Genomic DNA, 14754 nt, shown 5'->3' with positions numbered 1-14754 from the left:
GTAGTGAGTGAGGTGGCTGGGGCGGTGCTTAGGCTGTGGTCCCTCTGACCGACTTCTTTTTTTTGCCAAATTTGACATTATGAACAGTTATTTTTGACAATATTATTTAAAGGATAGATTGCTACTCACTGTGTAGTTGTAGATGTCAAGTCCCAGCCAGGCACGACAAAAAGACTGCTAAACACATAGGCTTTTGGCGAAAAGGCCATCTTCCGAGTTGGACAAAACACACACACACACACACACACACACACACACACACACACACACACTCTCTGTAGCGGGACTCTGAATTTCGCCGTGCTACACTTGTTCCCTCAGATATAAATTATACCAGAATGAGATTTTCACTCTGCAGCGGAGTGTGCGCTGATATGTAACTTCCTGGCAGATTAAAACTGCTTGCCGGACCGAGACTTGAACTCGGGACCTTTGCCTTTCGCGGGCAAGTGCTGTACCAACTGAGCTACCCAAGCACGACTCACGCCCCGTCCTCACAGCTCTACTTCGAGTCTCGGTCCGGCACACAGTTTTAATCTGCCAGGAAGTTTCATAAATTATACCGTCGCAGCTGTATGAGTGCTCGATGGCAGAGAAAATATTTATAAGAAAATCAAGGTGCAAAAATTGTAACTCTTTTTGCTTTCTTTACCCGCTCTTGTCGCTTGAGAGCGGAAGCTTAACTTCACTTATTCGCTAGTCTTGGTATGATTCAGACGTAAAAACGTATTGATGTGCAGACATATTGTATTGTGGAAGCTTGTATCATTCAATATCGAGATGGTTTTAATTCATAGACATTAGTAATTCCTGGACGATGAAATTTACTGCAAGATTTTGGAGCAGCTACGACTTTTTCATGCAGAAATGAAGCAGGAGATCATTAGAGAACAAGATCTGGACGCCGCACGAGAGAAGACATATTAACTTGATAATGAATGAACCCTTATCTACACCATTTCCCCCAGTTAATCACATTTTATTATTCTCTGTTCTCTTTCTAATAATTTTTCTGGTGGAAATTGGTTTGGCTTTTGCTCAGAAACACCACAAGGACCACCCCAATGATAGCTTTTCTGTAATACGAAGTTCGATTTGCATTTCATTCTTTCCCATTTTCAAAGTCATTAATAATTTTAAAACCCCCTTTTTATTCACCATTTCTTCCGACATGCTAGAGACAGTAGTCACGTGTGTGTGAGTTTTGTTTGCGTGAATGCGTGTGTATGTATGTTGTCCAACTCAGAAGATGGCCTTTTGGTCGAAAGCTTATGCATTTAGCAGTCTTTTTGTTTTATCTGTCTGTGATTCTGCATCTCCAACTACACAGTAAGTAGCTGTCTATCCGTTTCATAATCCATCATGGATTTTCAATTATTTCAACAATTATTTTTAGTTTACAAACCACACATGTATCGTGTGAATTTGGTTTGCTGTACATTTTGTTGGCCCATGACAATACGTACGAAGAAATGATTAGAATGTGCTTAAATTTTACATGCTGATTCAAACAAATGAGAAATTGAAAGTCTAATGAAATATTGCCGAGAGTAATGTTTTTAAATGAATTCATTTATAGATAATTTTAAAACTAGGGTAGCCACAGTTAAAGTAATTATGTGTAACTGATTGACCATTCATACAATATAAAGCAAGTGTTTACGTACAGATGTTAAAACTTTTAAAACATAAAACTGAATGAAAAGTCCATCAGTCCCTGAATGCCAGCTATTATGGACTCTGGACTTTCATTCACCTGTATGTAAACACCAGTATTATACTGTATGAATGGCCAATCAATTAAGTATGAATTCCTATATTTCATTTAATATTTACAACTTGCAGTTTAAATATACATAAACTACAGGGTGTCCGAAAAGTCTTTCCCTGATTACATACATTGGTAACTCGGGCTAGAAGTAAGATAGAAATATGAAACTGGTGGCTAATTGTTTACAAACTATCAAAGTAAACTTCCACATGAGCACCCTCGGTAGCATGTAGCACATCTAGGCGATATTCAATTTCCGTCCACACATTAGCCAACATCACTGGAAGGATTGATTCAACGACTGTGGTTATCCGTTGCCGCAGGGTTTCAAGATCTGGTACACGTGTTCGGTCGACCTCGTCCTCGACATAACCTCATAAAAAGAAGTCTAATGGGGTTATGTCAGGAGAGCGTGGAGGCCAAACCGTTGGCCCATCACGACCAATCCGTCGCCCAGGAAAGGTCATATCGAGATAGGCACGGACGTCCAAACCCCAATGACGCGGTGCACCGTCTTGCTGAAACAAGTCATCGGGGTGATACTGAAGCAGCTGAGGAACAGCATACAGTTGCAACATGTACAGATACACTGCAGATGTGACAGTAGCCTCAGCGAAGAAGAATGGCCCGATATTTCGATCGTGCAATAGCGCACACCAAACATTCACCTTTGGATTGCCTCTGGTGCACTCCGTGACCTCGCCAGGAGGTCGTAGAACCCCAAATGCGCACATTATGGCAATTCACTACTCCACTGACAAAAAAGGTCGCTTCGTCGGAAAAGGCAATTCGTCTGAGATAACCGTCATCGTCCTCAATACATGATAGCATTTCGACTGCAAAGTTGTATCGACGTGTACTGTCACTAAGCAACAAGGCCTGAACGATTTGCACTTTGTATGCACGAAACAATAAACGTTTGTGTAAAATGTCACGGAGAGAGCTTTTTGGCATCTGTAATTCACGTGAGGCCCTACCCACCGATTTCTTCGGACTTCGCAGACAAGACTGCCATACAGCTTCCACCCCGTCTACTGAGGTTCTCGGTCGACCAGACCTCGGAAGGTCAGCAACCGATCCTGTGTTCTTGAACTCCTCATACCAGGCTTTAATGCTCTTGACATCAGGTGGATTCCTTCCAAATGTTGTCTGGAAGTGTCTCTGCACTGTGGTTGGTGATCGTTTCTCATGGTACCATAGGACACACTGTGCCTTCTCCTGGTTGGTTAACATGGCTTCTTGAGCACTGCACCTCATCCACTACTTACGTACTGCGAACCTAAAACAGAAAAAAAAAATAACTTTGATAACTGTAAACAATTTGACACAAGTTTCATATTTGTATCTTACTTCTAGTCTGAGTTATCAAGTTATGTAATCAGGGAAAGTCTTTTCAGACACCCGGTACATTTATTTGTTGAAGAAGACATTTTCCAGATGAGCTCCACTTCTGTGCAAACATTCCTCCCATCTCTTAGATGAATTGTGCATGGTTCTAAGTAACATTGCAACAGGAGCATTGACAGTTACTTCTTGGATCTTAACTTTCAACTCTGCCATTTTGCCGATTGGCTACAATACACTTTGCTTTTAATGTGATCTGTGAGAAAGGAATCGTACAATGACAGATCATGGGATCTGGCTTGTCACGGAACGTCACCATTTCTTGGAATTATGCAGTTGTATATACCAGCCACTGATATTCCTGCTATATGTGACATTCATCCATCATAGTGAAACCAGCCATTCTCAATAATTTGTTGAAATGTATGTAGTTTTTGTGCAACAGGTTTCAAGCAGTGTGACCATAGTTGCAGGGGGGGGGGGGGGGGGGGGAGGAGAGGTCTATTATAATATATGGTGATACAGCATAATACCACATGGTAGTTTTTTTGCTGTGCAGTATTTGTTGGAGCCGCTGATTGCGCTTTTCATGTGCCCAATAACAGAATTTTGTTTATTTACAAATCCACTAAGATGATACTGGGATTCGTCCATCATCCGTCATCACTTATCTTTTCAAGGATTCATTCACAAAATTGTTGTGACATTCTTGGATGACCTGTTGCTTTCACAAATGGTACTATAGATCTTGTACCAATATACGTTGAAGTCTTCAACAGTGCAACTGTAAAGAGAATGGATGATGACAGATTGAATGAAGTGGGCTTCTTATGCCACTGGTTCAGACAGCCTCGATACTGTCTGATGTACTAACAGTTTGCACACGGCACAGGTGCTACTTCAGGTATTAGTGTCAACTAATTGACAAGAACCGTAAGTTGATTTCTGTATGTTACTCAGAGCTAAAAACAGCCAGGCTGATAACACAAATTTCAGTATTTCCCATTTCTCTAAATCACCAACCAAGCGAGGTGGCGTAGTTGTTAGTACACTGGACTTGCATTCAGGAGGACGATGGTTCGAACCTGCACCTGGCCATCATGATTTAGGTTTTTCATTGTTCCCGTAAGTGACTTCAGGCAAATGCCAGGATGATTCCTTTAAAAGCGCATGGCCAACTTCGTTCCCCATCCTTCTGTACTCCAGTGTGACTGATGACCTCACTGTTTGGTACCCTTCTCCAAATCAACCAACCAGTCTAAATCACCCTGTGAATTGACATTGTTAATAATTAATTTCTTTTATTTAATTTCATTGTTGTTAGCATAGTTCAGGTCTAAGATGTGTGAAATTCCTGCTTGCAAAACTGTTACCAGATTTTATAGTTTCTTTATGTACATTATTTAAATGAAATGCTGCAGACTTTAATTTCAAATTTTCACATTTTATTTTTACATTCTATACAATTCTTCTCATATTACAACAAATCATCATGAGGTCAAACTTACTACTTCCACCACCACACTGTCTATTGCTAAGATGCTGACTTCAAAGGTAATGCGTCAGAGATAGTAGTTGTAACATTAACAAAAAGTAGTTCTCTCATATTGAACATTCTTCTTCCAGTGATGATAAGCACTGAAAGACCTAAGTCGAAACAAGACCTCGGGAGTAGACAACATTCCATTAGAACTATTGACAGCCTTGGGAGAGCCAGCCCTGACAAAACTCTACCATCTGGTGAGCAAGATGTATGAGACAGGCGAAATACCCTCAGACTTCAAGAAGAATATAATAATTCCAATCCCAAAGAAAGCAGGCGTTGACAGATGTGAAAATTAGCGAACTATCAGTTTAATAAGCCACAGCTGCAAAATACTAACACGAATTCTTTACAGACGAATGGAAAAACTAGTAGAAGCCAACCTTGGGGAAGATCAGTTTGGATTCTGTAGAAATATTGGAACACTTGAGGCAATACTGACCTTACGACTTACCTTAGAAGCTAGATTAAGGAAGGGCAAACCTACATTTCTAGCATTTGTAGACTTAGAGAAAGCTTTTGACAATGGTGACTGGAATACTCTCTTTCAAATTCTGAAGGTGGCAGGGGTAAACTACAGGGAGCGAAAGGCTATTTACAATTTGTACAGAAAGCAGGTGGCAGTTATAAGAGTAAAGGGACATGAAAGGGAAGCAGTGGTTGGGAAGGGAGTGAGACAGGGTTGTAGCCTCTCCCCGATGTTATTCAATCTGTATATTGAGCAAGCAGTAAAGGAAACAAAAGAAAAATTTGGAGTAGGTATTAAAATCCATGGAGAAGAAATAAAAACTTTGAGGTTCGCAGATGACATTGTAATTCTGTCAGAGACAGCAAAGGACTTGGAAGAGCAGTTGAACGGAATGGAGAGTGTCTTGAAAGGAGGATATAAGATGAACATCAACAAAAGCAAAATGAGGATAATGGAATGTAGTCAAATTAAGTCGGGCGATGCTGAGTGAATTAGATTAGGAAATGAGACACTTAAAGTAGTAAAGGAGTTTTGCTATTTGGGGAGCAAAATAACTGATGATGGTTGAAGTAGAGAGGATATAAAATGTAGACTGGCAATGGCAAGAAAACCGTTTCTGAAGAAGAGAAATTTGTTAACATCGAGTATAGATTTAAGTGTCAGGGCGTTGTTTCTGAAAGAATTTGTACGGAGTGTAGCCATGTATGGAGTGAAACATGGACGATAAATAGTTTGGACAAGAAAAGAACAGAAGCTTTCAAAATGTGGTGCTACAGAAGAATGCTGAAGATTAGATGGGTAGATCACATAACTAATGAGGAGGTATTGAATAGAATTTGGGAGAAGAGGAGTTTGTAGCACAACTTGACTAGAAGAAGGGACCGGTTGGTAGGACATGTTCTGAGGCATCAAGGGATTACAAATTTAGCATTGGAGGGCAGTGTGGAGGGTAAAAATCATAGAGGGAACCAAGAGATGAATACACTAAGCAGATTCAGAAGGACGTAGGTTGCAGTAGGTACTGGGAGATGAAGAAGCTTGCACAGGATAGAGTAGCATGGAGAGCTGCATCAAACCAGTCTCTGGACTGAAGACCACAACAACAACAACAACATCTTAGCATAAAGACACTATTTCTCGCCACCAGTAATGATACGTGGGAGGAATAGTCAGTGTTGCGGTCGATGTCGTTTGCGAGCCAATTGGTGACGAGCAAGTAGATGTGCACGCATGGCAACCCTCTGATTTTTTTGGTTTTGGCTCAGAGAATGCGGTATCGATACAGGCGATTTTTGAACCTTCCGTAGTCTGTGCAAATGTCGCACAGTGTCGGAATGATCACAGTTCATCCCATTTGCCAGTTCTCGAGTACGCTGGTGTGGATCATTGTGGAGTAATGTGTTAAAATGATCTTCGTCAAACCCTGAACGTCTTCCTGAATCTTGAGAGTCACTAATGTCAAAGCGATCCTCTGCAAGACGAGAAAGCCATTTTCTTGCCGTGCTCTGTCCAGAGACATTATCCCCGTGCACTGCGCAAAAGTTTCTGGCTGCCTCCTCTCCTGACACTCCTCTTTTGATCTCAAACAGAATATTATGTTGGAAATATTTCCAATTTCCCCACATTTCTCTCCATTTTCTAGTGTTCACAGCTCCACTCACTATCTCCCAAGTGACAAAATGACAGTACGTAAACTGAAATAGCAACACGATTACGAAGTCTTTCGCGACGGAGTCCTTGCATAAAAAGTTCTCTGTTTACTTGCCACGTCAGATTTGGATAACATCCCAAGCTTTCGATGACTACCTCTGTCATGGGTAAAACTGACTGTTGTGGACGGGTGAGGCTACGGCTTTTATAAGCAGTGGACGGCTTCTCAATGGCTGGATGACATCACGGTGAAAACGGCGCGTACCGAGGTGGCGGCCTCTATATCCATAGATTTTCTTTGCGAGCTTTATCCAGCGTTGCTTGCAGCGCTATCCGTCGCAACAGGCGGAGAACTGCGAGGAATGTAGGAAGTCTCATTCTGCATTCTTTCTTTATCAATTGCACGCTTCCATGCATTGCTGAGTGCATAACCGGAGTCTCTGTTGAAATTATTTTCACAGAGTCTAATTTCAACTGCTTCCCAGATGACAGAGTCCCAATAGGTTGAAGCGTGAGCAAGAAGTCTTGTTTCATCGAATAAAATCTTATGTTTATTTAACAAACTGTGCTCAACCACCGCTGATTTTTCTAGATACCTGTATTTCAGGTGACGCTGATGTTCCACACAGCGATCGGCAACAGTTCTTATAGACTGGCCCACATAATTTTTGCCACACTCGCAAGGAATGTTACAAATTCTCGACCCTCTCAGGCCAAGATTATCTTTCATGGGTCCCAACATCTCCTTAATCTTCCTGAGTGGGCGGAAGACTGGTCTGATTCCCTGCCGGCTCAGGACTCTGCCAATCTTGCCGGTCATTGCACCGCAGAACGGTAGCTGCACGATGTGTTGGCCATCTTCATCTGTTTGAACAGCGTCTTTCCTAGGTCACCTGAAAAACAGGTATCTAGAAAAATCAGCGGTGGCTGGAGAGCAGAATGGGGCAATCTGCAGAACTCACGGGCTTTGAATGTGGACAGATGATTGGGTGTCACTTGTCATACGTATGTACGCAAGGATTCAACACTCATAAACACCCCTAAGTCCACTGTTTTCAATGTGATAGTTAAGTGGAAATGTGAAGGGACATGTACAGCACAAAAGCATACAGGCCGACCTCGTCTTTTGACTGACAAACACCGCCGACTGTTGAAGAGGGTCGTAATGTGTAATAGGCAGACATCTGTCCAGAGCATCACACAGGAATTCCAAACTGCATCAGGATCCACTGTGAGTACTATGACAGTTTGGCGGTAGGTGAGAAAACTTGGATTTCACAGTCGAGCGGCTGCTCATAAGCCACACATCACACCGGTAAATCCCAAATTATGCCTTGTTTTGTGTAAGGAGCGTAAACATTGGAGGCGTAGTGGTTACATGACAATAATATCCCTGTTGTGGTCTGGCCTGCACAGAGGCCTGACCTGAATCCTATAGAACACCTTTGGGCTGATTTGGAATGCCAACTTCGTGCCAGGCCTCACCAACCGACATCGATACCTCTCCTCAGTGCAGCACTCTGTGAAGAGTTCCACTTCACTGTCACTTGGAAACAATGGACCTAGGGATGTTTAGGAGTGTGGAAGTCTCACATACAGACGTATGACACAAGTGACATCCAATGACCTGATCACGTTCAAAATCCGTGACTTCTGCGGAACACCCCGTTCTGCTCTCTCATGATGTCTAAGGACAACTAAGGTCACTGATATTCAGTACCAGGCAGTAGGTGGCAGCATATTCTGCAAACCACCATGAGGTGCACAGCAAAGGGTATGTTCCATTGTACCAATTATTAGGGTTTCTTCCTGTTCAATGGAACATGGGAAGAATGACTGTTTGAATACCTCCGTGCCTGCAGTAATTATTCTAATCTTATCCTCACAATCCCTACATCAGTGATACATAGGGTGTTGTAGTACATTCCTAGAGTCATCATTTAGATGTAGACATAGAAAGGGGAAAGTTGAAAATTTGTGCTGGACCAGGAATTGAACCGAGGTCCTGCTTACGAGGCAGATGCGCTAACCATTGTGCCGTCCAGACGGAGTCGTCTTTGCAATTGCACGGACTATTGTAGCACGTCTCCAGTCAGACCCAAGTTCTCAACTTACCTGGTCAATACTGATGTAGTGCTCCTTGCCCATTAACCTCTTTATTGATGGCATTTTGCCAATTCCTATAAGAGTTCGAGTGTCGTATGCATCTGCACTGGAGGGACCAATGGGTCACGCATTTCAGTGCAAATGCACACCGACTCAAACTCTTACAGGAATCGGCAAAATGCCACGAGTAAAGAGGCTAATTGGCAAGGGGCACTGCATCAGTAGTGGGCAGGTGAGTTGAGAATTTGGGTCCGACAGAGGTTAGTCCGTGCAGTTGCAATGACCACTCTGTCCTGACGGCGCAGTGGTTAGCGCATCTGCCTCATAAGCGGGACCTGGGTTTGAAACCCAGTCGGGCACAAATTTTCGACTTTCCCAATCGATTTGAATCGGTGCCCAGTAGCAGCTAATGTCTGTCATTTCTTTGTGACTCGATCACATGACCGAGTGAGGTGGCGCAGTGGTTAGCACACTGTACTCACATTTCAGAGGGCAGAAGTTCAAACCTGCGTCCTGAGATGTTTATATTTTCCCACCTCCACATTGCAAATGTTTTGACTTTGAGTGAAATGCCCATTCGATGCGCTGTTGTTTTCATGTCAATTCTACCAACAGTGAGAGTTGTTTAGTTCTCGGGGTTTTGTAAAATTCCTGGATTCATGTCTCGTCGCTGTGCAGCCTATGAAAAGGACTGCGGAAGTCTCCCAAATAAATTCCAAAGTACAGTGCAGTTTTAATACCAATGTATTTCCAGGACTCTGGTGTCAGAGCCTGGTGAACTGTACTGGTTACATCACATGTACCCAAAGTTGACATCAAACGACACAGAGTTCACAACAATCAACAAACGAGTGAGCCTACAATACATTTGCTCGCAACCCTAGCCAAAAACCGAGTGCCCCAGAGGTGCCTGCGTGACCTCTATTTATACTTTTGTTAACAATTACCTACAATGAAAATTACAATTAAAAGTTAAACCGAATATGAGATACACATTGCTAAAAATTTACAATCTCAGTGTTGAACGAGGTGAATCTATTTTCAACTTAGTTATGAGTAAATATAACATTTTCTGTCTAACTATGTTACAGGTAACAATTACATTTCTAAATTTGTTTATAACAAATCAACTAGTGCCTGAATTTTAGTGCTAACATATATCGGAGATTCAATTCACATGCTTCATTTATATGTTCTATTTAATTTGCTGTAGTAATTTTATACTGATAGGTGTACTGGTACATCCTGACCATGTGCTACATTTCTTTCGATTAGTTACAGTATTAATTTCACATTCATATTATGTTTCTCACATAAGAGCAATGTTAATCAGCAAAGCATAGTTTTCGAATTATATGTATACCGAAATAGTGGTTTTTTTGTATGTAATTTGGAAACAGGTCACTTTACAATTGAACAGTTTGGACTGGTGTTTATCTTTAATGCACTCCGAGGGGTTCTGATAGGTAACAATGAGATACAGTAATATTTCAGTCCGGCCGTGCCGACATAGATTTTCCTCAAGTTCACTAATTTGCTTTACGCAAATGCTGGGACTGTTCTTTTGTGAGGGCTTGGCTGACTTCCTTCTCCGTCCTTCCCTAACCCGACAGAACGGGTGACGTCTCCGTTTGGTACTTTCCCCCAAATCGACCAAGCGAACAAACCGGTGTGCCACCACTCGCCAGCTGCTGTGACTGGCAGACCCTGGCACATTGCCGAGACAGCACGGAGTGACGTACCCATGTCTGTCGTCCGAGTTCACTTAGATTGGGTGCCGAGCCCAATGAAAGCTCTTGTCCTTGCCAGAGGTGACAGCTCTGTGTACTAAATTTCTCATCCTGTATACCCTCACATAACCTACACGTTTAATCATGTTTTCTTTCTGCTATACAAAAAGGAATACAAACGTTTCAAAAATGAGATCAACAAAATGGCTAGCAGGGATGGCTAGAGGACAAATTCAAGGAATCACACTAGGGGTAAGATAGATGCTGCCTACAGGAAAATTAAAGAGACCTTTGGAGGAAAGAGAACCACTTGTATGAATATCAAGAGCTCAGATGGAAACCCAGTTCTAAGCAAAGAAGGGAAAGATGAAAGGTGGAAGGAGTATGTAGAGAGTCTATACAAGGGCGATGTACTTGAGGACAATATTATGGAAATGGAAGAGAATGTAGATGAAGATGAAATGGGAGATACGATACTGCGTGAAGAGTTTGACAAAGCACTGAAAGACCTGAGTCGAAACAAGGCCCCGGGAGTAGACAACATCCCATTAGAACTAATGACAGCCTTGGCTGAGCCGGTCCTGACAAAACTCTACCATCTGGTGAGCAAGATGTATGAGACAGGTGAAATACCCTCAGATTTCAAGAAGAATATAATAATTCCAATCCCAAAGAAAGCAGGTGTTGACAGATGTGAAAATTACCGTCACGGCTGCAAAATACTTACACGAATTCTTTACAGACAAATGGAAAAACTGGTAGAAGCCGACCTCGGGGAAGATCAATAAGGATTCCGTAGACCTTACGACTTATCTTAGAAGAAAGATTAAAGAAAGATAAACATACATTTCTAGCATTTGTAGACTTAGAGAAAGCTTTTGACAATGTTGACTGGAATACTCTCTTTCAAATTCTAAGGGTGGCAGGGGTAAAATACAGGGAGCGAAAGGCTATGTACAATTTGTACAGAAACCGGGTGGCAGTTATAAGAGTCGAGGGGGCATGAAAGGGAAGCAGTGGTGGGGAAGGGATTGAGACAGGGTTGTAGCCTCTCCCCGATGTTATTCAATCTGTATATTGAGCAAGCAGTAAAGAAAACAAAAGAAAAATTCAGAGTAGGTATTAAAATCCATGGAGAAGAAACAAAAACTTTAATGTTCGTCGATGACATTGTAATTCTGTCAGAGACAGCAAAGGACCTGGAAGAGCAGCTGAACGGAATGGACAGTGTGTTGAAAGGAGGATACAAGGTGAACATCAACAAAAGCAAAACGAGGATTATAGAATGTAGTTGAATTACGTCGGGTGATGCTGCGAGAATTAGATTAGGAAATGAGACACCCTGCCATTTTCAAGGCAAACTACAGTTTGCCTTTGAAATGGTGGGGTGTTCTCCCGCAGAAATATCGGTGGTTGCTGAAAGTGTTACCTGGCTGAATTCCCGGAAGTTATTTGAAAGTTGTATATGCCAGGAGAAACTCAGGTCTCACATTGTAAAAAGACTGGCAACTTGCTCTAAATGTTCAGTACAGCAGTATTCTACGATTACAGATTCAATGAGTGACAGAATTGTTGAGCTCATACAAATACCTGGGTGTAACACTTGTTGGGATATGAAATGGAATTGCCACACAGGTTCAGTCATGGATACAGTAGGCGGTAGACATCGGTTGAGAAGTAGAATACTGTAGTTTGCCTTGAAAATGGCAGGGTGTTCTCCCGCCGAAATATTGGCAGTCGCTGAAAGTGTTACCTGGCTGAATTCTCGGAAGTTATTTGAAAGTCTTTTTACAGTTTGAAATCTGATGAATATGTGACTAAATATCTGTGGAGATTTTTCACACAGTGCTTCCTTATAGATCACTGTGCCGTGTCGAAAAAGTCTCAGGGTATATTTGTAGTGTCTGCAGAGGCATACAACCCTAACAGGAAGGGACCCAGCACACATCCCAGAGGTACACTCAAAGCTACTTCTTCATCTGTTAATGACTCTCCATCAAACAAAACAGGCTGTGTCCTCTCTATCAAAATGTCCTCTGTCCAGACGCAAATTTCAGTTTACCCCATACGATTGCACTTCTGACAATAAGCGTGAGTGTTGCACTGTGTCAAATGCTTTTCGTTAATCGAGAAATAGTGCATCTACCTGACTATCTTGATCCTGAGCTTTCATTTTGTCATGTGAGAGCTGTGCAAGTTGGGATTCATATGATCAGTATCCATGCTGATTGCCATTGAAAATGTGATTCTGTTTGTCAATCCTTATGTTAGAGCTCAGAATATGTCCTAACATTCAACATTATATCGATGTCAAGGGTATTGGGCAGTAGTTTTATGGATCTCTTCTACTACCCTTCTAGTAAATGGGTGTGATCTGGGGTTTCTTCCAGCTGGGGCATGGTTTTTTGTTTGAGGGATACACAGTAAATTAGAGTTGCCCATTTATAAACAACTTTTTCAACCTGAGAGACTGTTGTTGTATTTCCGTGTGTGACTAACTGATGGAGGTAAAAATGAAAAAGAAGTAAGTTCGTAGTATTTACCGTAATAACACAGCTCTAAATCAGTTACCCAAGTTGTACTGTCTAGTTTTTAGTAAATACTGTTTTGTTCAAAGAGACGTTTTGACAAATTGTGATTTTATCCTTCGACCAGCATACCGCCTACGACGGGATGATCAGCATAGCAGCCATGTACTATGTGTACACTGCTATGAAGGACACAAAAGGCGTGTGGCCCCTGGAGAATGACTTTGTGTCCTTCCGGAGGAACCTGAGGGCACCGCGGGAGCTGACATTTGACCTGGACGAAGCACTCCGCACGGAGATCATCCGAGTACACGAGGAGCTGGAGCCAAATGTGAGTACTACCCAGATGTAGCCAAGGCATACGCATGTTCTCCTTTGCATGCTGTCACTTGTGCAAACAAGGACATGCTAAAGTGCGCGTCATTTATGACGGCGGCCAAGTTTAGGTTCGTTCTGCGCGTCTGACGTCACAAAACACAGTCAGCCAATGAACAGAGAACGATGTTGCCAGAGCTCAACTGCAGGGACGAGTGTCTTCAGTTTTAGAAACGTTCAGTCGTAAATAAAGTAATAGAAGAAAAGCAGTGTCTTGATAGCAGACTTTCTTTTATGGAAAGTTTGGAAAAAGCATTCTTTATACCAACTGCTTCATATTCTATTAATGAATTAAATCAAACAAGCAATAAGCCTCCTAATTCAGGTGATAGCAAGGAAAGGTGTTTGTATCGTTCTCACCAACCGCTTTTTCGCAATAAAGAACAGCGGTAATTGTTTATTTCCTATTGCACTTCGACTAAACGTGAGTAATTCATAGACATACCAACAGTGTTTGTCAGTATATAGCATGATATTTCAGAGTCCTCCACGAGTACTATCAGGTGATGAGCTGCATTAGTGTAGTGGTTAAGGTGTTTGGCTGCCAAGCGAAAGGTTCTGAGATCAAACCACCTTTGGAATTCAATATTTTCTTTATTTAAAAACAATATTGAATTGTCTTACTTCATGAATTTTATTCGTTTAAATGAAATTTTTTGAAATTTCTAATGCTTTGTCGCTTCATTATAACCATAATAGGTTTTCAGTTTTTCTAATTTTGTCCTCCAATATTTCTTTCCACAGCAATTAAAAACAATGAAAAGACACACATACAATATTCATATTATCTGTTTTGTTTGTATATCTTCTCTTCCGCAATCGCTGTTTTACTATTCATATTGAGATATATTCTTTTGCGACAGTATTAAAAGTATTATTTAGAGCATAATTTGAAATATATTCCTGTTCTGCAACTGTAATAAGCGTCTTATTTTGACCAGACGTGTTTTTCTCTTTTGAAGCATCTTCAGTGGACAGTATTTTGTCTCCTCCATTGCCAAGTAACCTTTCGTAGTTTTGTGCTGCCGTAACACAATATTCAACGTTCGTGTCGGCTGATCAGTGTTTTAGCAAATAAGTGCTGTTTGTGTGTGCCACACACAAAAATTATATTTGACGTAGCTCAGAGCACTTCACTGATACACAGTATATTAAAGTCCTAATGTTTTTGTAAGTCCATAGTTTTGTTTAATCTATTTTGTCTACTTCCTTTTGATTGATTGAAGTGCTTTAAAATA

At 41.6% G+C, this 14754-nt stretch overlaps 1 protein-coding gene across 2 annotated transcripts in view; it reads left to right on the top strand.

Annotated features, from left to right (window-relative positions):
• Nucleotides 1-14754, top strand: part of LOC124553735 (peroxisomal carnitine O-octanoyltransferase) — a 263361-nt gene that overhangs the window by 131479 nt on the left and 117128 nt on the right. For both annotated transcript variants that reach the window (XM_047127665.1, XM_047127666.1), the window contains exon 8: nt 13269-13472. In XM_047127665.1, the coding sequence (XP_046983621.1) occupies nt 13269-13472 (204 nt within the window). The remainder of the gene's footprint in view (nt 1-13268; nt 13473-14754) is intronic.

The sequence above is a fragment of the Schistocerca americana genome, chromosome 11 (genome assembly GCF_021461395.2).
Source record: "Schistocerca americana isolate TAMUIC-IGC-003095 chromosome 11, iqSchAmer2.1, whole genome shotgun sequence".
NCBI classification, from domain to species: domain Eukaryota; kingdom Metazoa; phylum Arthropoda; class Insecta; order Orthoptera; family Acrididae; genus Schistocerca; species Schistocerca americana.
Note: the sequence above shows the minus strand (reverse complement) of the source record. Positions and strands in the feature narration are given on the sequence as shown.